We start from the raw sequence: 26,592 nt of genomic DNA, 5'->3' as shown, positions 1-26,592 counted from the left end.
CTTTCATCTCTAAGCACATTTTTGTTACTTCTTATTCTGTGAAAGGCCAGAAGTTGGATCACATAAAGAGGCTTGCATTTTCAGAAGCAATGTTCCTATGGTCCATGCTTAATAAGCTCACAAAGTGACAGTCCCAGTTTCCATTGACATTTGAGGGAAATGTGGCTATCAAGGCTTAAAACTTTCAATGGAACCTCTGGGTAAGAAATGCATCATCTTTGTAATGGATAAAGCGATGAAAATACAAAGAAAAAGCTAGGTTATAGTCCAGAAATGAGAAGAATTAAAGCTCAAAAAGCCACCAAAATATAAATTCTTTAAAGACAAAACTGAAGATCACTATTACTTTCTACAGTCCCAGACAAAGTTTTTGTTTGTGAAAACTCCTACCAATGCATCACTTACTACTTTCCCCTAAGGTAGGAAACTTTCAGGCAAGAAGAAAAGTAATACACACATTCTCTCCTTCAAGATTTTAATGTCCAACTGTACAGGAGAAACAACAAAATACACAGTGAGGTAACACTCTTCAATCACACCATTCTCCGAAGCAATTCATTAATTTTATCTTCACGGTTACCAAAATCTCCTCCTTCTACATAATGGTTTGTCTTCTTACGCCAACCTCCAGTTGGTGTATTGAGCTGGAAATTGAAAAGCCAAACTATTCATATGCAGTTATATGAAGAAGTAAATCTGAACAAAGAAATAAACCATATAGCAAGTGTTGTAATATTCATATACACCATTCTAACAACAAACTATGGCACTTATATAAAATATTAACTTTTATCTTCAACAAGATGGAAGGTGGCAGCATAAGATAAAGTTACCACCATGGACTTGTTGGAACAATGCATACAAACAAAAGGTGTGCATATATATATATATATATTGAGCCAACTCTTTAGTGTGGAGAGGTTTATGGGGCAATCTCAGCACTGGTGGGGGCTGGCTGAAATAAGGATGTCAGATCAATACCTGTCTTTTGCTGGGATGGTGCAGGAAGTGAGGTTACAGAATTGGAGGGGGGTTGAAATGTCATGCCTGATTCTCGCTAGCACAAGAGTGACTCTTGCTCGAACTGCCGGCTGGGGAAGTATTGTGGCTGTTGTACTGCAGTTTCCTGAAATTTAGAGGTAGCTACTTCTTGTTTATAGAGGGTGCTTTTTTAGCATTGACTGCTGGTTGAATAGGTGGGCACACTGCGAGTAGGTGGTACCTGCCCTATCTCTTGGGGAAAGGATAACACTGAGGCCAGGTAATTTCTTTTTTGAGAATGAGAGAAATTTTTTGTTTATTGTACAAGAGAGTTTGTATTTATTGCAAGAAAGTGTTTTGTATTTATTGTAAGAGAGAGTTGTATTTAATTATAAGTTGGTATGATGTGGTTTTTTGGGCAAGTATTGCTGTGGCTTTGTCAAAATGGCTGCATTTATGACTGATTGTGTTTCTGGAAAAGAAATAAATTTTGTACTTACATTTATTTTATGAACGTTTGTTTATATTCTGTGTACCCAAACGGGACTGCTAATGGAACTTATGACAATAAGAACTAGAACCCCCCTAGACTATATGCATATATATATATATATATATATATAGAGAGAGAGAGAGGGGGGGGGGAACCACACATACACACACCAATGTATAAGTCTGAACACACAACAACATACTACCAGCTAACACATGCATCCTATCTCACCTGGGGTATATCTATGAACATAGTCTCATATAATAGAAGTGCACATTTCATGTTCCATCAACATCTATTTAAAGGATTTAACAAATACGCATAAAAGTTCAGAATCTATGTAAAATTAATATAGTTTAAACACTTACATAGTAATATTCATAAAATTTAAGTACCACATTTCAAGTTTCATAAAAGTTTGGCAAATTAATCAAGGCATGTATATCAAGGCTGAATTATACCCTTCATATGAATGAAATGAAACAAAATCAAACAATATGTGCACACAGAAGTAACAGTTCTATGAAAATTTGCCAAGGAACTGAAAGAATCTTTGAGAAGCTGATAAAACACAGCTAGACAAGAAATGCCCTACCTTTAGGGAACCTAAATGTTCATTACTATATTCACAAAAGCCCACCATTCGTCCCTATAAAAAGCCAAATGACCCCCGTCCACAGTCCCATAATCAGTAAGATTCAATTTAATATTATCCTCTTCCCATCAGTGTTACCAACCAAAATTTTATACACATTTCTCATCTCTCCCAGGCATACAACATGCCATGCCCACCCCATTCTCTATTGAACTTCTCTGAACTAAACCAAAATAATACTTAACAAAATTTTGTTGATTACCACTACGAAAAACAAAACAGGTGTAGAAATGAGGGCATTGTTGCTTTAGGTACATGATGATATAACAGATACAGTAAGTGATTTTTATAATCCTGTTGTGAAAGACCCTTAAAAAAAATAAAAAACAATGTGGCTGCACCTCAAAATTACAGACTACGTAATACGATACATACTTTTTTAATATTAATATTTCATTACCTTGAATGGCCAAAGGAAATTTGAAGCATATTTGAATTTATCTCCAACTGTGAATATTTCATGGATCAGGTCTTCAATGCAGATGATGTTGCACTTTGCTGGAATAAATGTTAATTTAATTTGGAATATAGGTTTACCACAATTACATGTATCACCACAACTAAATAATGATCACACTCTTTTATTTCAGAAAAAAAATCTCAACACATTTTCATGCATATAAAGTCAAATAAAAGCATGTGCAACCTAACATAATGCCCTAAACATTTAAGGCCCAAAATGATAAATTTCCAAGGAATGATTGAAATTACAGTGGAATACCGATTATCCAACCTTTGGTTATCTCATATTCCATTTGATCCAATTACCAATGTCATAGAGAATTAAACTTTCATTTACAAATTTACATTACATTGAAAATTATTTTTGTTTGAGAGACTTTTCATTTGATACCACAATCTATTTTCTTCGTAATTTAATATTGTAAACCGAGTTACTGGACTGAGCTGATATTTACCCTTGTTCCTCGACAGTCTTCCGTATTATCTAACATTTCTGATTATCCAACTCTCCTTTGGCCCAATTATGTCAGATAATTACTGCTATATATAATTTGAATTGAATTTTGTTAAATTTCATACTCTGTAGTATACAAAATAAATTGAAACTCTGATACTTACAATGTTTATAAGGGGGCCAAAGGACCTCAACACTAAATTGAAGAATACCTTAAATGGAGGGAAAAGGTGGTACTGAAGCTGACTTAGAATTTAGACTGAACCTCAAAATTAAAATTAAATGGGTGTTAATGATTGTTTCTCAGAGGTAAAATGGATTTAAACACTAACTGAGAAACACAAAGAAGGTGAACACTGATAATTGATATGGGTTTGCAGAAATTAAAAAATAAATAAAAGAAACCCTTAAATCGAAAGATATTACATGAGGATTCCACTGTTCTATACAGTCGACTCTGGTTAATTGGGCCATCAGCTAATCGGGGCAGCTGTTTGGGACAAATCTTAAAGAACAAAACTTTTTAACTCTTTATGTGGAACTGCACACAATTGGAGCAGCCGCTTAATTGGGCCAAAGTGGTCTAGTCCCGATGTGTCCGAATTAACCAGACTCCACTGTACATGTAAATGTCAGGGCTCAACAAACTGATGGTTGGCAAGTCCCGTAGAAATAATGTGGCAGCTTCTTTTTAGCAATACATTTTACAATTTTGACATAAAAAAGAATACAATAGTAATTTAATAACCACCCACTGCTTAAAACTCAAATCTGGTTCCTAGGCTGCTGCAAACTTGTCAAGGCCTGATAAATGTGATTTCAAGTACTTTGAGATTACTTAATTTTTACCTTTAAATAAAAGATAGAATATAAAATCATACATACACAACTTCTTCTCAATGATGGCATTAGATGTAATAGGGATACGCTGACCACGGAATTTTGCAAATCCTCGTTTGTAGACAAGCTCCCTTACACTCTTCAAGTTAGGATAGCCCCAAGTCACATAAGGTTCACAGATACGCAACATGTTTATAGTGGCCTGAAATTAAAAAATCTATGAACACTGGTTTTAAGACAGGATCAATTCTTTATTCATTATGCAGATATACAACAAAAATTATGGGAACAGCTGAATTACATATGCAAAACTTTCTGCATATCATTGCATAATTCATATCACCGAAGTAATTAAAACTTCATTATTCAATGAAACTGAGAAAAATAAATGTGTATTTTACCTATTTCATTCTTACAAAGGAAAAAAATGAGAAATTTCAATCACTAGGACAGTAGCAGGTATTCACAGCACAAGGAATAAGCAAGAAGTTGAATTTGGAATGAATAATTCTATTGGTTACATGTCACTGCAGCCATTAAGATGCAACAAATGAAATTAAAGGGCATAAAGTCACACTTTTATGAAAAGGTAAAAGTACAGTGTTTCCTTGGCACACCACACAACCAAGTTTCTAATAAATCTGAAATTTGAAGAAAAGTATAAATTCAATTATCACTTTTTGACATGCAATTATAGGACAGCCTGTATAATAAATACTTATAAAGCAACAGAAGGATGAAAATGTGGATATTCAGGTTCACATAATGAGTTTCTCTTACCTTATTCAGTTTTATGAACACACCATTATTGATCTGCTTCAAACGAAACAACTGCAATACCTTACGCACCTTTGGGGCCACTTGGTTGATACTGTAAAATAATACATTTTTATTCCATTGAACTAACTTCAAAGACAGTGTAGACCAGTGGTCCCCAACCTTTTTGTGCCTACGGGCACATTTCAGAGTTTATGAGATCGTGGCGGGCACCAACCAATTAACAAAGCCAAATTTTCTTTTCTCTGGACAAATAAGATATGGACACCAAATAATACACAAAACAACACGACGTTTAATGATGCAATCAAAAATAAGTAGTTTTATAAGTACAATTATTATTACTCAAGTGGGAAGTCAGTGTGATGTTTGGCGCTGCATTTCATAGGCCAGTTTTTCAAATTTGGGAGTGTAGGATGATGTTGCTCGCAAACAATCGTCAAGATGGGCGTCCGTAAGTCGAGATCTGCCCTTTGATTTTATAATGTTCATGGTTGAACGGCCTTCATTATTCAGTATAACCTCTTTCCGTAACAACACGGGGACCACTGGTGTAGACAGCCTTTATCAGTACAGTATTTGAAATTCCATGTCAAAGTTTTAATTCCCAGAAAAACTGTATAACTGGAATAAATATAAAGCCCATCCCACCTTCTAGCTAATAGCTTCAGAACATTATACTCAGATTTAAAAATACTCAGGAAAAAGTAAGTACCCAACATTATTTAAAATTTTACAGGGGTTACATCTATTATCTCCAATACTCTTTGATATAATGGTTAGAAACAGGAGTACGTTACCTATATCCTTCTCTTTTATATAAATACAGTAGACACCTGATATCCACAATCACTTGGTTCTTAAAAGCATGATGGACAAAGCAGTACACTCACGCTATAATGAAAATTTCTTCCAAAATCAAAATTAACTTGAGCGTTAACTCATTTTTGAGAAAGAAAATAAAAAAACACAATAAATACTAGCCTTGGGAATCCACTCAGCCTTCACATTATCTCCCTTACCTCGCTGACCAGTAATCCAAATTAAATCCCTGCAAATTTTAATTTCCTGCTTCTCAAATATTTAATTGTGCTAAGCACTGCTAATTTTGCAACATCTTTATATTCTTATCATCTATAATTGTTCTTAAAGCTATAGGTAGTGTTCCACATTCACATCTGAAAGACTGATGTTTGACAGCTTCAAAATCAGCAATAATTTTCTATTTCACTTCCAAAGTGGAAACTACCCTTGGCCTCATAGCTTTCTCATTTGACTTCACAGATGACACTGAGTTTGTTGCAAGAATAAAGTAAATAAGAGACAAGGTCTACAGAGAACTTATCTAAAAACCCCTCCTGATAGACCAATGATAAGTTTGCAATAGGAGGTGCACACATACATATGAGGCTGTGGCAACATGATTACTAATAGAGAAATATGACAACCAACAAATTAAGAAGCTGATAAATATCAAGAACTTAACTGTGATACTCAGCAGAAATTGTGAAGAACATGCAAGAACACCTACCGCAGAAACTTAAATAATCATTATTTTAATACATGGTATTAATTTATTCAGTTTATTATCGTTCGTTCAGTTCAGTATCGTTATTGCTATTGCTATTTCTAGAGTTCTTATTCTATCTATTTGTAGCTTAACCCAGTAGCAGGTCATCACTGCCTCCTTTCGGAGGTTTCATAGTCTTTAAAGCATGCATTTATGAGTAGTGAGTGACCAGCCCACTGACTCTGCACAATTTCTACTGACTCCTGATTTGACTGCCAGAGCCATCTAGCAGTGAAGCAGTGAATCAGGAGAGACTTGGGTGAGAAATGGCCACTGAATTTTGCTTACAAAACATCTTGTATCATGCTCGCAAGGTTCTTTTACATGCCATAAATCTATGACATGGGACCGCCGGCTTTACTTCCCCTCCGAAGGAAGTTGTGCTACAGATTTTTATCACCCTTAAAAATCCATCGACCTCGGCCGGGATTGAACTCGCGAACCTTGGGTCCAGTGGCGAGCACGCTAACCACTAGTCCACCGAGGGCGACAGAGTTCTTATTAACAGTGACAAATTTATGATCAGTCGTGACATTAAAGGTTTTAAAAACACTGGCCCTCAAACAAGGAAAATAAAAGGATCCAATAAATGACAGGATTTCATGCAGTATAAAATTTAGGGCATAACATATTCCCTCTATGTACTTAGTGTTGCTTACCCTCTAATACGCATGACAAAAGCAAGACGTGCTTCTCCTGGAATGTAGTAATTTCCACGATTTCTTGCCTGGCGTGCCAATCGGATTTCATCACGTTCCAGACTGTGATACTCCTTTACATATTTTTCAGCACGTTTGAAGATCTCTTTCCTTTTCTTGTTGTATTCAGCTCGTTTCTAAAAAATATGTGCTAATTCTAAAGTCACATTTACACAACATTCCCTACAAAAATAATACTCAGTAACACCAATTGAGTCACTTCTTTTGGAAAATGTATACCGAGTATAGTAAACAGAGCTTTACAAATGAAATGTGTACAATTACATCTTGAAAGGTCAAATCTGACTTGTTTCTTTTGATCAGGGCATTGTTATTGTTGCCAAGGTATGAAACTATCTGTAGTGGACTGTGCCCACCTTCCACCATCCAGTTGACAAATGAGCGCAGACTGGGCAGACCAAAAGACTGTTACAATAAAACAGTAACCATACCAACCAATTAACATATATCCAAGGGATAACAAAACCTGAGCCTTTGAGGTACAGCAAATATATTGAAAAGGCATTAGTTTCATTAACATTCTAGTTCATGGAATCAACATACAATGCTTTCAACTCCTTTCACATACCTTTTCACTTCTAGTGAGTCAAGGCGGAATAATGACATCAAAAAGTAGATATACATTACCATATTAAACAGTGGGTACCAATACAAGTAAAGCATATTTCCCTTAGCATAGCCCAAGCTATCGAAACCTACAGAAAATTTACATAATGGAAAACTTATCAAAGACACAGCCATTGACATGTAGGACAATCCCTCAGATAATGGGACCAATGGACATTAGTACAGACATTTTAAAATAAATCATGTAACACAGCATGATTCTTTGAAGGTTTACTTGCCTAAACCACATGCCTGCATGTGTCTTTGGTGCTTCTGTAATTGACATGTCATAGATTTTTACAATCCTAAAAACACCTGACTTACATGAACAAAGTTCTGCTGCTTAGGAGGGTAACATTTCTATAACGCGACAATGTGGCACTACTGGGTATTTCATCACAGTTCAGAAATAAAGACCAGATATGTTATATTTACCTCAAAATTATACCTGCACAGCAAAAAATCACGATATTCCAGAAAGTGATCACATATGCTTTGCTATATACTTCTATGGCAAAGAACCCCTGCATTTTTAATCTATGCATTTACACTCTTAGCAAATGATGGTCCCCATTAATATAAACTTTTAAATCAATGCAAAAATGTAATACAAAATGACCTTTTATACTAGCTGTGCCAAGTGCATAACAAAGAAATTTTATAAAATAAACTTTTATTTGTAACTTTACTATGTAATTACTAACCTAATGATAGACTGAGGTCAATGAGTAAAATTTAACTTTTTATTCAAATTACCTTCAGAGCAACATTCAAACGAGCTGCTTTTGCCAAATCTCTTCGCTTGCGGCTTTTCAGCACAGACTCCGGAACGGCTGGCAATTTCTTTCCCACAGCCCTCTTTTTCTCTTTCTTCCCCTTTTTATCATCCTCCTTTTCCTCTTTGGCTGGAGCTTTCTCCTTCTGGACCGGCTTCTCCTTTGGCTGCCTAAAATATTCAGTTTCCTTTTTTCAATATCTACTGCACATAAGACGAATTGTATAATAGGTTAAGACAACCCGCATCCACACAAATAAATGCCAATACATTTTAACATAAACATTGTCAAACGTGCTTTTCGAAAATATGCCACAAAATAACATAGAAAACATCTCAAATACCAAATTAAAATAAACACGGGTAAGAATACAACTTATTGGTTTTAAGCGCCTCTAACTTATGCACTGCTATGAATCACCCGTAAATGAAACCACTTCGAAATAATTTGTTCATTTAAGAACTTAATTTCGTAAAACTTGTTACGAAGCATAAATAAACTATGTAGATGTTTTCAGATAATCTAATAGAACACATGCACTTACGTATCCGCCATCTTTACTGGTGGAAGGAAATATCTTCCGATGTTTCATGGACAACAAGCAACACGAATCGGCAAAGATCACAAACCACAGGCACTCCATAGTTGCTTTCTATTGAGAACCGAGGAAGTAACATGCACAGATAATACTAACATAGATCATCCGAGGACGAACATCATAGACACGAACACACCAGTTAACAGTACTCATTGCTTTTACAATTCTACAAATTCAAAAAAGGTAACAATTATAGCTTAAAGTCCAAGAATAAAATCTGTAATTAAGCAGTTACTTAAATGTGATTTGTAACATCTAGCAGTGTACGAGATATAAATCTGAATCTATTGAAGGGAATTATTAAAACTTTTTATTTTTTGTATTTTCTCTCACCTAATTACAACCCATTTTACTGAAAATTTTGATTATAAAGAAATATTATAGGCTCAGCAATTCCACTCCTCCAAACATTTTTTCTGCCTCCATATAGTTAAATGTTAAGCATCAAATTACCATACTGCTTGATTAACTGTAACACAATCAAGTATCTGCTTCATATTTTAAGTTTTCTTGTGAATGTAAGACTTGAGGTTCTCACAGCGGTGAATATGAAGATTTCTGTCTTCTGGGTTATTGCGCTGTGTAGTCTGGTCGATGTTAACCAACGTTTCAGAGGTCATACTGCCTCCGTCATCAGGGCGATCATCGCCCTGATGACGGAGGCAGTATGACCTCTGAAACGTTGGTTAACATCGACCAGACTACACAGCGCAATAACCCAGAAGACAGAAATCTTCTTTTCTTGTGAACATAGAAATAACACTGCAATCAGTTTTTCATATTTTTTTATATTTATAAAATGATGTCAAAAGAAAAACTGTTGAAAATTAACCTGTAAATGGGCACTTTCTTATTCTCAAGTTAAAAAGTGAGAAATTACAACCAACATATTCATTTCACAGTGGTGACATGTGATAGGTTTACATTTAAATAATTGACTCTTACAGGTAGTAGAATAGCCACCAACTATCCAAAAATCATCCTATACCAAAGGACTGATTTTTTATGCCTTTTCTGAACTACTTTCATGTTACGTTTTTTACTTAATATCTTCATTACCCATAGTAATACTAATTTTAATAATTTTGTATTATATCAGTATTTAATTAAAAATGGTTAATATAGTTCATTAGTTCATACAGACTAGTATATCTTAAAAAGGTGCATTCCACTGGAGAGACTGATACATCACTGAATTTCCATCATCTAAAAGACTTGATAGAATGACAGTCTTCCTAACTGATGTCCCTAATCTTCCTAGAGCCACTAAATCTGTTGCTGACAATGCTTCATTTCTGTCTATACAAATCACCAGAAACTGGGCATGAAATTTAACAGGATCTCCTGGAAAAAAGAAACATTTAATGAGTAACTATTGTCACAATAGTTTTTATATTGTATATGTAAAGTGAATGGCACAAATTACACAAATTGATAACTTATAACAGCAAAGAATTAACTCCTAGTTTGCAAGGTGATGTGTAAATGCTTTTACCCAAAGTGCAAACACAACATTTGGGAACTATAATGCTGCCAAAGGACCATCATGCATTCAAAGCCCCTGTTCTAGACTATCTGTTTCATCAATGCTGCAAACCCTTACCATCCTACAACCACCCATTCTTTGCGTGAAGATTCTCATCTGCAGATCCAAAAGGTACTTCAGGGATTCTATTAATCCATTAAAATACAGCCAGCCAGTGGATTGTACATCGAATGTGGATATAATGTCAAGGCAATATATACTAACTAACTGGCTGGCTTACCAAACCCAAAGGTTCATAACTGAACTAACCAAAGCCCTCCACTGGACCCTATCCTGGGCAAACAAAATCCAGTCTCCTTTAATTCCTATCTCCCATAGATCCCGCCTGAGATTATCCTCCCATCTACATCTAGGTCTCCCCAGTGGTCTCTTCCCCTCAGGCTTCCTGACCAATACCCGGTGCACACCTTTTGCCCCATCCATGCACACTACACGCCCCGCCCATCTCATTCTTCTTGACTTAATCACCATGACAACACTGGGGGAGGAGTATAAATTTTTAAGCTCATCACTATGCACTTTTCTCATGCCACATCCTCATCTCTCTTAGGCCCAAATATCCTTATCCTTCTGAACACCCTATTCTCAGACAACTGCAATCTATGTTCCTCCCTGAGGGTGAGAAATCATGTTTCGCACCCATACACAATGATGACATAACTATAATAGAATAATATTTGGGTGCAAAATAGGCATACAAGACTTGACTTCACATAAAGAATAAGATAATCTAGACATAAGAATTGCTATAGTTCATACCAGGATATAAAAGAAAGTCTACCCCAAATTTCTGTCCTGCAGTCAGGTAATAACCATTTTCCCACAGGTTTTTAAAGGTTTTGTAACGGAGATTTTCAGTAGAGGTTGCAGGATATTTCCACTGAACAGGGGTAGCATCTTCTTCACTCAACCATGCACTTGCTTTAAGAAAAAATGCAAATATTAAAGAAGTGTTGAACAATATCAGATTTCATGGTTTAAAAACATCAAATTTTTACTACAAATAAAGATATCACCTGTAAATGTCTGGACAAGTGTACTATTTTCATCAATGGATTTGATCTTGTCCAGTTCCTCCTTAAGAAGAGCATCTCGGTCGATAAGATCTGTGTCTGTTTTGTCATTCTTTGACTGTAAATTCTCTTGCACTGAACTGTCATTTTCAGTATGAGCAAACTTCTTTTTAGAACCAAGACCTAACAGTTTTCGTCGCTTTCCTTCTACAATACGATCAATCATGGAAGAGACCTGGCGTTTACGTTCTTCTCTGAAGCACTCGACCTATGACACATTAAATCAATTTTATAGCACCTTATAATTCAGATGATGAGAAACAAACTAAGAAGAAAATAAAAATGTATATAGAAAATGGTAGCACAAACAGAACTTACCTGTAAAATGTCTTAACAGTGGGCATAAAACAACATGTACTAGCTACGATACTTAAAAAATAAAGTTTTCTGTACTTCAAGCTTCTGAGTTCTTTAAATTCAATACTCAATTTGGGAAAATTCCACGCAAAACTAAATTTCTAGGCAACCTCAAGAACTACAATAAACAGAATTTGGAACAAAACTATAGTCAGATTAAATGTTTTTGGAAATAACTTAATAAAAAACCATAATTCTGTATTAAATATCTGATGTCATATTGAAGTTTTACTGTATCAACACAAAAGTGCAGGACATTTAATTTCTAATTCTTTCAATTCCTCGCCTATCATTATAAAGAAATGCCACTACACTAAGGTGCCTGGATGACAAGTTCAAGTCTGTAAAGGTAAGTATTAACAACTATCTTCCAGTTGCTGATGCACAAATTAATTAATCATACTGCATGTCGTACATGTCAAGGCATGGTTTACTTCATGCAGTTTTCAATCACCAAGTCAGTACAGATTATCTTCCTCTAATTTAGATTGTTAAATAGTTATGAGTATAATAGACCAACGAGATACCGAAAGGGATTCTGAGATCATTACAGGCAATAATTTGCCTAAACTATGAAGACAGCAGAGAAAGAAATTTCTATTTGATCAGTTAATAATACTGAGGTGTTCACATAGTTTTAAGTTAGTGAGCATAATGTGTTTTCCTATTGCCCTGTTAATTTTATATGAACATTACATTATTTCACAACCTACATCCATGTTAATACATATTGTATTGTCACAGCTTTGAGTGCTGCGAGAGAAACATCCTAAAGGTTAATGGGTTTGGAGTAACAGCACCTACAATTTTACTGTCCAGTTTAATTTTACAAACCTGCTGCTCATACATGGTTTTCCTGTACTCCTGAAATTTCTGTCTGACATCATTCCTTGGAGCACACTGAAGAGATGGATAACATACCAAACGAGCAACCTTTTGTTCAAGTAACAGGGTCACTTCTTCAGATAGTAGAACCATAGGCAGTCCCAGAAACACATCCTGACGAGGAAGATGAGCCAAACAACCAATTAATGCACCAACAATGCGGTGTTCTTCACGGAGTTTCTGCCAGTCTGCAAAACCACAAACACATATGGTCGATAAGCATGCAAAATAAGTGAAACAGCAAAATTTTTAAGTATATGTATGGAGAGCACTAGTAACACTCCACACATTCTTCTCAGCAACAGATGGAGATGAATAGTTAATTCATGCACCCACCACACATACATATATCTTTATTACATTCCATGGATCTATAAGTTAGCCATATGACAATAGGGTAAGTCATAATAATACAGTACATATCACAAGTACAATTCACACTATTACAAAGATTCCATATATTACAAACAAAGTGTTCACATAAGTAATGATATATTACAAATACGTCCACCAATTAAATACAGCAGATAAATTATGCTAAACATTTATAATACATGAAGACAAGAAAACCCTAATGAATATTATGACTTATTTGTGAACATTAGAGATTTGATGATAAACTATTCAAAATTTTGAGGCCTGCATAACATGCCCTATTCCAGGAACATGAGAAACTGACAATTAGTCTGTGAAGCCATTTCGTATTCCATGTGTTGATACTGTGTGCAACAGAATTAGTTTGACAATGTTCTTAGTCATTCACAACAAAACTCATTAATGAGAATATGTATTCATATGGAAAAACTAAGACCTCTAATCTCTTGAATTTCTAGGTCTGACACCAGCCATTAATCTTTCAATTTTGTTTTGCAAACTAAATATATTTTTGCTTTTAGATGAATTACCCCCAAAAATTATTCCATACTTCACCATTAAATGAAAATAGGCAAAATAAACTGATTTGAGTATGTCAGTGTTGATGATATGTAACAAGGATTTAATTGTGCAATATGCTCTGCTTAACTAACATATCAGTTTATCAATATGATTTGTCCATTAGGAGGTTATCAATTTACAATCTCAGGAATTTTGTATTTACTGATTCTTGTGCATATCTTCCAGTATAGCCAATACTTAAACCATATTGCAGTGAGTTTCCTTTTATTATAAATATTGTTACATTTGTTTTATCTAAATTTAGGCCTGCTTATTAGCAGAACACCATTTACTCGTATGACAGAGAACTATGTTTAATGTTGCACAGAAATCTTCCCTATAAATTATGACACTTGTGTCATCAGAAAATATTATGGGTTTTTATTGTTGGAAGAAGATCATTTATGTATATTATGAAGTGAAAGAGACTTAGAATTGATCCTTGGGGAACACTGCATTCCAAATGGGGAAAGAACCCCACCAGTACCCATTGCAAAGGATACGGTACGGGACCCGAGCCGGTCTGAATGTGTAAGTAAAAAGAGAAATTTATGCTCCTGAAAGGAATAAAATTCCGGTAGTCAGTCCGTAGCTTAGTCGCTATACTGACAGCTACCCAGGCTGTCTAGTATACCAAATGGTAAAAGAAATAAAAACTCCATTGATTATTCAACATTATACTTACCATCAGCATTCCATATAAGTACGTTCCCATTTATATATGTCAATGTAATCATTTCTGTTCAATGAACACGTAACACTAAAGGAATAATTACCAATTACAGTTCTGCTACGACACAATCCATAACCTTAATTCAATATTCATAACTAGTACGTATTCTGGCGGGGTGAGTTCAGTTATGCTGCAATGTTACATTTCCTGCGGCGACATTTGTAACCGGTGCTGTGGTATTAAGCGGCTTGAATATTATACAGACACGATACAGAATGATTCAATATTTCCTTTCATAATTATGAAAGTATGTTAATAAAATAAATCCGAAACAAAAGTTTTTAATAACAATTGTTTTTAATATTTATAATCATGTTCCCCGATTTCACTGAAACGAGGTTCTTTGAGGTTATGTATTTACACTCGACCGCCGATAAGTCTCATAATCTGCGCATTTCCACTCGCCACAAAACGATTTCAACATCTCTAAACTTCACGTGTTAAATATATTCGTATGTATGTATAATGTTATAGACAAGAGCCTTTGAACAGCACTGCCAAAATAATAATATATGATAGTTAAAAAGTATTAATGTTGCATAACTCGGTGTCAAAGACAATAATCGTATGAAACTTATATTACACTGATTTTATAATTTCTGAAAGATAAATTATTTTACCAAAAAGTTTTTGTACATCAGAATGAGAACCCTCTTATTTTGGTAAAGAATGATTTATGAAGAAACGGTTTAAAAGTTAAAGTGGAAGTAAGGTGAAGTTCATGGGGTGCTCAACACCCCTTTTAAGTTTTTGGGTGGGTGCCATTTAGTTAGTGCCTCTATTGTACAGAACTCTGAAAGACAGTTTAACTCCTTTACTTCAACAAACTTCTTTATTAACCTTTTAGATTGTGATACTCAGTCATTATTCATACGACAGTAGATTCCCAATTATCTGGGAGCAGATTAATCAGGGTCTACCTGGTTTACACAAAATTAAGAATTTAGAAAATCTGTAATACTTATATCCTCAATGAATATTATGTGTGCACATATGAGTGTGTATGATTTTCATTAATATTCATTATTCTTTCAATAACATGTACCTAAATTATTAATATCAAGTACTACTTAAAGTTTAGTTATATGTTTTCTTCAACAGAAAATATGAGAAATGAATGCCAAGTCTATTTCATTACACACCAAAGAATTATAAATTATCTTTAACTGAATGCTGTTAAATATTCACCATTTAAAAACAACCAAAATATTGCAGATCTTGATGGGATCTAAACAATATATTGCATACAAAGTGCTTTATACAATTTGCTTTCTCTGAGAAAAACTGGGAATTTGATTTCAGTATCGTGTAAAGTATGGCAGAATTCAAATACCAAAGAATGTAGCACACACAGAAGAAACAAAAGTGTACACAAAATAAATGGTTTGTGAAAATGCAAAACTGGATTTAAGAGGCTGAAGATGAGATCCATGTTTCAGAATGACTGATGAACTTTGCGTTTCATAATAATATTTAATAACAGTTTTGTGCTCAATGAAGACCATACAGCAAAGAATGAGTGAGTAAGTCAGGATGCTTACAAGTAGAGATGCATAAGGATATCAGAATGGAGATAACCTATTTTAAGGGACTAGTCTGGCATTTTCTTGGACAGACTAAGGCAGCATCACAATTTATGATCCTGCCCTTCTTCTGGCAAGCCCCAGCAATTCATTTGAACACCAAATGCTGCAGGATGCAATCACAAGCTCGTAGCAGTCAGAGTCGGGAACATTATGGCAGAGGAACAGTAAAAGTAAAGTAAAGCAGTCCCGCTACACACCATGTAGGTTGCTTGGGGGGAGAGAAGGTGTAGCTCCTACTCGTTCTTGACTTCGGCACTAAATGGGGGTGTGGTCAGCATCATGCCCTGGCCGCACTTTACCCCCGGGAAGGGCCCTGATACGCAGTGGACAGGGGGCTGGGTGGGCCCCAGAGCCGGTTTGGATGCAGAGGTTAGAGGAAAAATCATTTACCATCGGGGATCAAACCCGTTGTCCAACCTGTAGCTAGTCACTATACTGACAGCTATCCTGTCTCACAGAGGAACAGTATTTGAAAAACTGGCAACATGGGTGACAAACATATGATTGTCAGCTAATGTTCTTTCAAGGCAGACAGTACTAAGCACTGATTCAAGGAATCATCAAATCATGTCTAGTGTAAGAAAACCAATGAAGAATATCAATGAGGCTTCAGGAATAACTACTATCAGTAAAGGTGTCACTGACAGATAAGAGAGACAGTGTTCCTGTTCCTGAGTTTAGTTGTATTGCAGACAGAGACATCATGCTTGACTTTAGAAGTTAGCTGTTAAGTATACAATGTAAATTGTTGCATCACTATGACTAGTGCATTCTTCACTATATTATTCATTTACATTTGGATTAAGTGGTGAAATGTCTGGGGGTGGAGAGATAAAGGGGATTAGTGTCTGTTCACTTGTGTTTGGCCACACTGTTCATCTGGAAAACATTATACCATTAACAGAATCAGAATCAGAAATTATGACAGCCTGACTGTAGGTCTAACACGAGGACAATGCTTAAACACTGTCCCTGAATTAAAAATGGAAGCATATTTTAATTATCATAAAAACATCTCCAGCAGTTACACACAACAGTCATTCAAATTTTTTGATCAAGTCTGTATCAACAGTCCTCACCCTAGCCTGAAGAGCTTGGAGGTGCTCTTCTGTTATTGTTGTCAGTTCAATAACACATGGGATTTCTGATTCTGGCAGGAACTCTATATCTAGAAGGCAGTTCAAATGAATCAGCTGTTGTTGCGCATTTTGTAGAATCTGCAAAAGAAGCCACTTTATAGTCAATGGGATCAAGTGAATGTTAATTACTCATATTGCAATAAATGTTATCTTTTGTCAGGAAAGGTCTTCCAGTGGTCAAAAGACCCATCCTTCAAAATGTAGTAATTTTTGAAGTTTTAAGATTTTCAAGACTTTTTAAAAAACAGACAATGGATAAGTCCACAACAAAGAAAGTAGTAGTACAAAATTATGGTTTGGTTAACCCCATGCTAGTCACCAAGCCATAATGGTGAAGAAACAAATTTAAAAATGTGTAGATATGGGTAGTGAGTTTCATGTTCTGCCCATTGCTGCCCTTTGGAAAAGAAAATCATGTTTTAATGTATTAGAATGATTGAACCCTTTAAAGCTGAAGCTGAATTTAGTCTGTACCTCAAAGATAACACAACTCTTCACCATTACAAAGATCATCTGGTTAACACTGTTAACGAAATAATCCCTGTTTACACTGAGAAACATATGAAACCCATAAAATTTGGTTTTTGAGGCTGGTGGAACAACTGGGCTTACATGGGTTAACTATGAAATTACTTGCAGTATTAAACAGAATATACCTGTAACTTTGAAATATGTTTATGATGTAAATACATACATTTCTCAGCTTTTCTTTGAGTACAGGATTATCTGGAATTTCTTGTTTCATGGCCAGCATCTCAGCTCTACTAAAACTCATAAGTTTCTCCAAAACCTGAAATCAAAACAGCTAATAGAGCAAGCACATTTAACATATGTGAAGCCACAATTCTCCTGCTTTGTGAAGTGGATATTTATCCTACCAAATATACTCAGCATAAGTATGAAGTGTATATATTAATAAAAGTGTAATTTAATTTTGCTTTCTTTTCAATAACCCCTTACATTGCAAAGTCTGTTTCAAATTCTGTCTAGCACCACTTGTAATTATGTATAGTGCAAAGCTTTCATGGCAGCTCTCATTAATAAAATCTTCTTGGGCCATCAGAAGTGTCACATGATTAAAACTTGAGTAGCCCTGAGGATAAGGACAGAGAAGGTCCTCAAAATTTTGGTAAGTTTTAATCATATGACATGGCTGTTGGCCCCAGAAGATTTAATTAATAACCTGTAATTAGTTATTTCCTAAGATATTTCTTTACGAAAATCTAACTTGCAGTAAGGAAAGGATGTTTTTCTGTTTACTATCAAAATTGAAAAGCATGGAGAATATAACAAGACTGCTAGAAGCCATAATGTAAAAGAAATTAAATATCCCAGATTAAAAACCCCCACTTAATGGTACCTGCACCCTGTCATGGTGGTTGGGCTTGAGTACCTCAGTGACCCCAAGAGCTATGCTGGCAGTAGCATAGCTACTGGTAGGGCCTCCCTAGCCAGATTGGTCAAGGAGGAGAGGTCAGACTAAGACCGGTACCCTGGTCCTCCAGGTTGGGGGTTGGTCGCAAGGCTAACAACCTTGCACCGTAAAAAGGAAGATGTTTCGAAATCTCAATCAAAGCCTCGGACGGACGGACCTAACAGAGGACTGAGCTTTGGATCTTACTTACATATGGTAGTACCTTAAAAAGACATACTGTTAGTTTTTACAATACATAAGTGATTCAGTTCCCGCATAACAATGCTAGACATGGTTTTGTCACAACAGATCAGAATGTGATTTGCCATGTGTATGTGTGTGCACAAGCACATGTGTGCATGCACACCATGATGCTTATTATAAGAAATTACTAATACTTACATCTGAAGATAATCTGACATCCAAATTGCTGGAACCATCACACACTTTCACAAGTAAGTGCCATCCATCTTTTCCAAATGTCATTTGAGACAATAACGTCATCACAAATCCCTTCACTGTAAACACAGTTCGACTCTTCACCGGAGTTTTCACCTGACTCAAATACACAAATGGTTTACTATCTGTTAATATTGGTACTGTGCTGGTAACATCGTTTCCATAAACCTTTGGTTGAATTGGCTTCTTGTCTGACTTTGTCTGTAAGTTCTCATTACAATCATGTGTGATATTTAAACCAAGATTTGGAAAAATTTGCTTTGAACATGACAGTTGCGCTGCTCTGTCAGTTTCAGATGAATTGCCGCATCTATGTGATGAACCACCTGAATCAGCAGTTTTGATACTGCTTTTAAGAAATGAAGTTATTTTACTCTGAGTGGTGATGCTATGGGCTTGGGACTTAACAATTTGTGTTGAAACTCTGCTACACTGCCCAGCTGACAGAGCTTTTGTTTGATGCCCAGACCAATGATCTTGCTTCCTAACCAGCCTGGAACTAGTTGACTGATCTCTCTGCAATTTTCTCTCTACTTTGGGCTCATCTAATGCATCCAACGACATCTGTAACAGGATGTCATCATCATCATCATCTTCCAAAAGGTGTATTGTGTTGCTGTTTGCCATCAGTTCTTTCTCTGGAGAGTAGGATGGTGTCTCAAGTTGTGTAGGAACCTTCTGATGATGCAATGATTCAAACTCAATGTTTTCAGAGCTCTCTGCTTGGACATCTCCAAGAAATCCCTGTTCAGTTTCAATATCAGTATTATGCAGAGAGTTCTCCATCTCCTCCTGATATTCACGTTCCAAGACTGACAGCTGGGCATCCATCTCTGCTTCTAGCATCAAATCATCTTCACACAATAACTCCTCTTCTATACTTCTATCAGGATTTCCCTTTGATACCTATAAAATAAAAAGTTCCCATGTATAGATTCTATAATTTGTATAGATGTTTGAGGATGAAAATCAAAGATAATATCATTTTATTTATTGTTGTTTACTTAATGATGGTGTCAGTAGCTTAGACTATATAGCATCTAATGGTAAATTGATTTAACTCTTCCACTGTGCAGCTTGCAATAATGCACATGCACACAAACACACAAAGGAGTAATAACCAGTCAGCCATGGAATTCAACCCAAATTTTTAATGGATTTTGAATAAATTACCATTTTTATCATTCATGTTTTTCACGCTTTTCTTGCCTTGTAAGAAACAATAGTCTAAAGTTATTTAACAGTACAGAAAAAATGGGTCCCTTTTATATAGGCTTTCCACCTTCATGTGACATTCTCTAATAAAAAGTAATATAACTTGTGCATAACACACAAAATTATCTCATTACCAAATAAGCCTCTTTTGTGCAAATTTATTTGGTCCAATAGCTATACTTATTAATCCATTAAGCTAGCAACCTGGGAAACCAACACTGACACTATATTTGCATGTGTCTGTGTTATATTTTATATCACTAATTCATCATCTGTTCAATTGTTAAATTAACTAATTACAAAAATACAACCCCTCTACATAAATGGTCCAGACAAAAACTTTAACAGTGAAATTTCACTGCTAAAGTGCCAAAAAACAAGAACCTCAGCATAACAAGGTCTATACCTGATCCCAGCCTAGTCAAAACAAATTCTCACTTCATCCCAGTCCTTTTGAAACCTTCGGTAGAAATGTTACTGTCTGCCTACTACACTCTAAAAATATACAGACAATTGTTCTGAACACTCACAGACAAACAAACTCTTACTTCATAACTGTCTTCTTTTTTCCGGTTAACAATGTTTCTACATCTTCCGGTACCCTTAATGGGTCCCCAACTTCTTAGTTGGCTTGATCTATGAACAATCGGTAGGACTCCTTGGACGAGGGATCAGCCCGTCGCAAGGCCTCTACCTATACACAGGACAGCACATCACACAAAAACATCCATGGCTTGAGTGGGATTCGAACCCACGGTCCCGGCGACCAAGCGGCCCAAGACCCACGCCTCAGACCGCGCGGCCACTGCAGACCCCCACTTCATAATTGTAACTTTACAAAAATTACAGCTATGAGTAATATGACAAATAAAAGAATATTTTCCTCATAGTTTGTGAAGTTGCTGGCTAATGCACTGTTAGTCACTTGTACAGAAAGAACTTAGGCAGTAACTGTAACATTTAACATTATGTAACAAATACTTCAAATATGACTCTCCCTACCATTATCACTGTGGAGAATAATATAAATTCTATTTCATTTGTTTAAAAAACAAGAACTGTAATATGAAATAATACCAGATGATGGACAAAGTTAGGAAGCAGTAACAGCACTTCCTCTTATGACTTTGTTTACATCGCTTCTCATCTTACCTAGAATACCATATATCAATCACCATATTAAAACAAGGATGAGAGGGAGACCACAGAAACGATGGATAGATGACATGGAGGAGGATGTGAGGACGATGGGAGTGAGGGGATGGAGGGGATGGAGAAGAATTGTGAATGATAGGACAGAATGGAAAAAACTCTTCGAACAAGCTAAGACCCACATAGGGTTATAACGCTACAACAAGAAGAAGAAGAATCGCCATATTAAATTGTAGAGTTTCAGATGAAACAGTGCAGGAGTTCATCCTATCTGAGAAGTCCGAATGTTGGTAACGTAATATCAATGATAGAGAATTAAACAGTATGAATGTGGAGTGGTTTCCAATGCCATGGTGTTCAAAATTCCATTTAGATTTGTCTGTTCAAAAGTTACTTGGCTGGAGGGAAGGGACAAATACAGAGCCACACAGACAATATACACAAAAAACAAAAACAAAACCTGATTAATATTAATCCTGGATGAAGATGGTTTGTGAATTATGTTTTGAACTGGAGCAGAAACCACTTGTGTTCTTAAACTTCCAGTAGGATTTGGCTGAATAGGTGGTGGCTGTACAAAAACATTCCTTGTTGTAGTAGGTTCCTGTGGCCCCACGCTCACATCTGTTTCTACCCTATATGGGTCTGGATTCTGTGGCAAATTCCTGAGAAGCGACAAAGTAGATGTAAGACACTTTTATAAATACCTGATTATACAGTAAGAGGACAATGCCTTGTAAAATTTAGGTTTGACTAAAAGTGAAAAATGTTGATCAAAGAAGGCCATTAATACTACGGATGAATAATAAAGCATATTGAATGCTGCAGCAACAACAGTTAACGAGAACATGTAATAATAAAGGTAAGCATTGAAATGGTACTTAAACTATTTAAGCATATTACCTCAAATTTTGTGTTGACAATTAACAATAGGGTGTTTCTAGACTTTAATTTCATCATTATAATGCAACAAATTAGTTAACTATTACTTACAGTAGTCTTGCCAGAACATTCTCAATGGCATTTGGTACAAGTAAAGAATCAACCTCTCCACCAAGAATTTCCAAATTATGCTGCTCAAGCAGAAGAACTCCTCTTCGACATTCAACTGGGCCAATAACAAGCACCTGTGAATTAAAAATTCAATTTTAATGACTTCATAACATTCTCAACGTTTCACACAAGTAAAGAATCGGTCTATCCACATAATTATAAATGCAATAGGAAGGAATATAGGTGAGGTCACCTAGCACTACATCACAACAAAGTCACTGACTATTTCTAACATACACTGATACTATTTCTAAGCTGATTTTAATTCCAATTTTATAATTTTACTGATTAAGAAAATTCAAATATCCAAATATCAACAATATATATACTACAACCATTTTATTACCTCTACTGGTTTTCACTTTTTTAACTTTATTGCATAATTTAAAATTTTAGCTATATGCAATGCCAACATCTTGGATCCACAGTGTAGGATAAAACCAAGATGAGACTGGAGGATGTTAGATAAAATGCAAGAGTGAGCAGACAGAGATAGTTTGGGACTCCTATGCAAAAGTCAGAAAACACAAGTATGGAAACAACCTAAGAAGAAAGAAGTCATTCCTTGTTACATAAATATGACTGTTACCTTATATCCTGGAAGAATCTGCTCATTAAGTGACATGATTGGCCTGTATTCAATTCCTTTAATACTTTGTATCCCATCACATAATGTTAACTGAAGCATGCGAGTTGGACAAGGCTCCCAAGACTGAGACAATGTTGCACCAACTGTTTCATTTTCACACGTTTGTTTACGAATGTCTTGTAATTGTGCATAAGCAGGTTGCCCCACGTTTTGTACTTGCTCAACCTACATTGAACAAGGAGTAACTGATTAATACAGCATACCAAAGAGAGGGTAAACATAACTTGAATTATCAGATCAAAGGCCAATCTTAAATCTCACAGTGCATCTGGGAGTGACACTAGTGCCAAGTAATGGAAGGCCCCAACATTTTGAGTGATGACTTTGTTTCAGTAATATTTTCATAGAATGTGAAATAACACTTGCGATTAAACGCAATCTGTATTTATCTTTTGGTTTGGTTGCAATAATTTATAAACTATTGTAGTTAGACACATAAAATCTTAATAAAATAACATATTAATTACATTATTCAAAAGAGCTCCACAAATAAACTGGCTCATACACAATTAACTTGCTGCAGAATAATTCAATTATTCCATATCACTGAAGACTCTTATTGGTCTAACTACTACCTCTAAATACAAAAATAATGATAAATAATAATACACAAATTCACAGATTTAAATTTCCATTGTGAAATCAGAAGATATACTTTACTTTGGAAAATAAATATCAATATACTCTCACAATTAGTATTTTATGGCAAATGAAAAGCAGATTGGTTGACAATTTAGTACCTTTGCATTACTTTACATAACAACATTAAAGTAGTTCTGCACACTGAGTTTCTATTAACTAGCAGCTGTACTGTGAAATAAAAGAGATTATATCAAATGCAAATAAAAATCAGACTGACACTGTTGATAAACTCTGTTCATTTTTATTTCTATTGCTTATGCTACTCGACTTGGTACATGAATCAGAAACTAAATCATTAGAAACTAAAGCCTAGAACAACTTTTATGGTCATATTATATTTCCTTTGCATCTTTTGTTTGATATTACCACCTAAATATGTTAGATTATCACTGTATAACAGGCCATTATACTAAAAAATGTATGGATCAATTCTTTAAATGTTTTAGTTCCTCCCATTACCTGTTCATACCCCTTAGGAGAGATATGTGCCACTCTTTAAGAAACAGAAAAATAAAGATAGAAGAACAATCAAAAGAAGACTCTTTACCTGTAAGGCATATTTTCCTGGAAGAATTATCTTCATGATGCTACTAATGTTGTGTGGGAGACAGCCTTGTCCTATTTCCCTAAGATCAGCTAGTTTCCATTGCTGAAGTACAAAGTCCTCCAAGGCTGATACTGTATACTGTGGTAATAAAAATTATAAACAAAAAACAAATAAACAGGGAACAATGAAGCATTGTTCATGAATAAACAGATATTATTAAGAATTCATATAACAAGCACATTATTTGTTCAAAATTTTGTTCTGGGAACTTGGTACATCCATAATGTAATGATGTCTTTGTGAAATGGGTAAATTAAAGTGAACCAAGATCATATTACGTGGCAAAATGGTGCAAGATTTTATAAGCACAGAAAGCACTTTTTAACATGGCATATGAGGAAATGTGAGGAGCTTACCTTCATTTTCCCAGCATGTGCTCACACACAAACAACTTTCTTTTAATATTTTTTGAACGAATAAAAACGGAAGCTGTTACTTAACAATGTGATTGCTTATTCCCAAAACGTCCACACTATTTTACTAAGAACAACATATCACTTTCAGTAATAGCAGAAAGCATTACTTTATACGAATCTTTGTTTGCAACCACTTAATTCTGAAAATAGTTGAATCAAATTTTAGACTTACCCCTTGACTTTGATGTTCTGAAATAAAAAACTCCACACAGCCTTCAACCCATTCAGGAGATGCATGCAAAGATGTACTAGTCAGATACTTTTTAATACCAGCTACTATATAAGCAACCATATTTGAATTCCTGTCAAGTACAATGAAAACAATAAACACCCGCCATCACCAACATAATAGAACTAAATATCCCCTGCTGCACTTAATTATTAAGTGCATAAGACATTTAAATTCACAGTTCTGATATCATATGTAGTTTCCATCCACAAGCAAGAAATCACTTCCACGCTTATAAAACTAGTCGCGTGATGACAGCACATACCTCGTGTAGCCTAATAGAAGTTTACCGAAACTTTACTTCGACTTGACGATTTATACAATTCATTCAATGACAATTTTAGTGCATCAGACAATACACGGTAGACTGAAAGGATGATACTGAATAATGAATTGGGATGGAAGCTGTCACACCCTAACATAAGGTACTATCTTGCCATTTTCTTGGAGGCGCTGAGAAGAATCACGAAAAAACTGTCAGGTAAGCCGGTTTCCGGGCCGAGATTTGAAACAGGGACCTCCCGAATATGAAACAAGAGTGCTAACCACTCGTTCGGTGCCCTAATGATGGAGGCTGAAACGTCAATAAACGTCTACCAAACTACACGGCGCAACAACCCAGAACAGCCATTGCCGCCTTGAGAACCCAAAATCTCACTCAGCACGTTTACTTGAATGCCCACTTTTACAATAATTTGATGCAATTTGACATCTCAGCTTAATGTTTGGAAATTATGTATTTCTCGAGAGCTTCTTGAAGCCCCATTTCTATGATCTCTCAATTAAAGGTTATTTTCATTTACCAAATCTAGTAAGCCTGTAATGGGGCTGCAAAATAAATGTTATTACAAGACCCAGATCTCATATTTTTAATTTCTAATCACATGACACTCAAGTGAATAAATCATATTATAGAAGCAATGACTTAGCATTGAAACTTACCTTGGATGAACTTGATTTAATCCATACCACCCTTTTATAAAGATCAATTAATATCATGCCCCATCTATGATTAGTATTTCCATTTGGTCTCGTCACCATGTTCCCTGAGTAAGATTCTGCATTTGTTTTTCTCACTGATATATATGCCCAAACTCCAGTTTTCTGCTTATTTTAAAATATTATTATATTATTTTTCAGTTAAAGATGTAATGTTGCACAAGGATCAAAAAATAAAATGAATTTATTTTAATTGGAAAGTAAACATGACCACATGATTTTCATTGCTAATATTAATGTTACCCTCTAAGAATTAATATTTGATGGTCATATGAAAAATTAAATATTTAGAGCTAAGAGTGTATGTTGGGTATTGCATATTGAGCTTTAAGATGATTGTTCTTTTAGTACTGTAGTACCATTGAAAACCAGATGTTACAATATATTAACACATACAGATGAGAGAAAATAAGCATGCAATGTAATGGAGCTCCTCAGGCCTATATTTTTAATATTTACCAAATCAAGATGCTCAGTAATAAATGTATATAAAACAGATAAATAAACTGTATTTTTTGTTATATCCCTACAGAGATCTCATGGTACATTTAGTCCCTAAGGCATTGCATTT

General features: G+C 35.3%; 3 protein-coding genes across 5 annotated transcripts; all 3 read right to left on the bottom strand.

Moving 5' to 3' along the window:
* Positions 1 to 458: 458 nt before the first annotated feature.
* Positions 459 to 9,035, bottom strand: RpL7 (ribosomal protein L7). The gene is made up of 7 exons (XM_022084011.1): positions 8,878 to 9,035; positions 8,314 to 8,503; positions 6,892 to 7,067; positions 4,666 to 4,756; positions 3,931 to 4,087; positions 2,530 to 2,627; positions 459 to 644 (listed from the first exon to the last, which is right to left on the bottom strand). The coding sequence occupies exons 1-7, from the start codon at positions 8,886 to 8,888 to the stop codon at positions 534 to 536; spliced, it is 834 nt and encodes a 277-aa protein (XP_021939703.1). The 5' UTR covers positions 8,889 to 9,035; the 3' UTR covers positions 459 to 533.
* Positions 9,036 to 9,699: 664 nt separating this feature from the next.
* Positions 9,700 to 17,264, bottom strand: Tsen34 (tRNA splicing endonuclease subunit 34). Of its 3 annotated transcripts, none has more exons than XM_022084028.2 (5): positions 17,127 to 17,264; positions 12,742 to 12,980; positions 11,494 to 11,758; positions 11,237 to 11,398; positions 9,700 to 10,275 (listed from the first exon to the last, which is right to left on the bottom strand). In XM_022084028.2, exons 2-5 carry the CDS (start codon positions 12,883 to 12,885, stop codon positions 10,085 to 10,087), a joined length of 762 nt encoding a protein of 253 aa, XP_021939720.1. In that variant the 5' UTR covers positions 12,886 to 12,980; positions 17,127 to 17,264; the 3' UTR covers positions 9,700 to 10,084. The 3 variants fall into 3 exon arrangements, with proteins under 3 accessions (XP_021939720.1, XP_087214493.1, XP_087214494.1); XM_087358367.1 differs by lacking the exon at positions 17,127 to 17,264 and adding an exon at positions 14,414 to 14,913; XM_087358368.1 differs by lacking the exons at positions 11,237 to 11,398; positions 17,127 to 17,264 and adding an exon at positions 14,414 to 14,979.
* LOC110839628 (recQ-mediated genome instability protein 1) lies at positions 15,275 to 25,268 on the bottom strand. Its single transcript, XM_022084008.2, has 8 exons — positions 24,966 to 25,268; positions 24,318 to 24,455; positions 23,069 to 23,293; positions 22,420 to 22,553; positions 21,887 to 22,091; positions 19,003 to 19,965; positions 17,881 to 17,976; positions 15,275 to 17,264 (listed from the first exon to the last, which is right to left on the bottom strand). Exons 1-8 carry the CDS (start codon positions 25,083 to 25,085, stop codon positions 17,085 to 17,087), a joined length of 2,061 nt encoding a protein of 686 aa, XP_021939700.2. The 5' UTR covers positions 25,086 to 25,268; the 3' UTR covers positions 15,275 to 17,084.
* Between the last annotated feature and the right edge of the window lie 1,324 nt (positions 25,269 to 26,592).

Source organism: Zootermopsis nevadensis, unplaced genomic scaffold (genome assembly GCF_977971745.1).
Source record: "Zootermopsis nevadensis isolate Lab colony 2312 unplaced genomic scaffold, Znev_1.0 Znev_ptg000030l, whole genome shotgun sequence".
In the NCBI taxonomy this organism is placed as follows: domain Eukaryota; kingdom Metazoa; phylum Arthropoda; class Insecta; order Blattodea; family Termopsidae; genus Zootermopsis; species Zootermopsis nevadensis.
The sequence above is the reverse complement of the archived record's forward strand: the minus strand, read 5'-3'. Positions and strand labels throughout refer to the sequence as shown.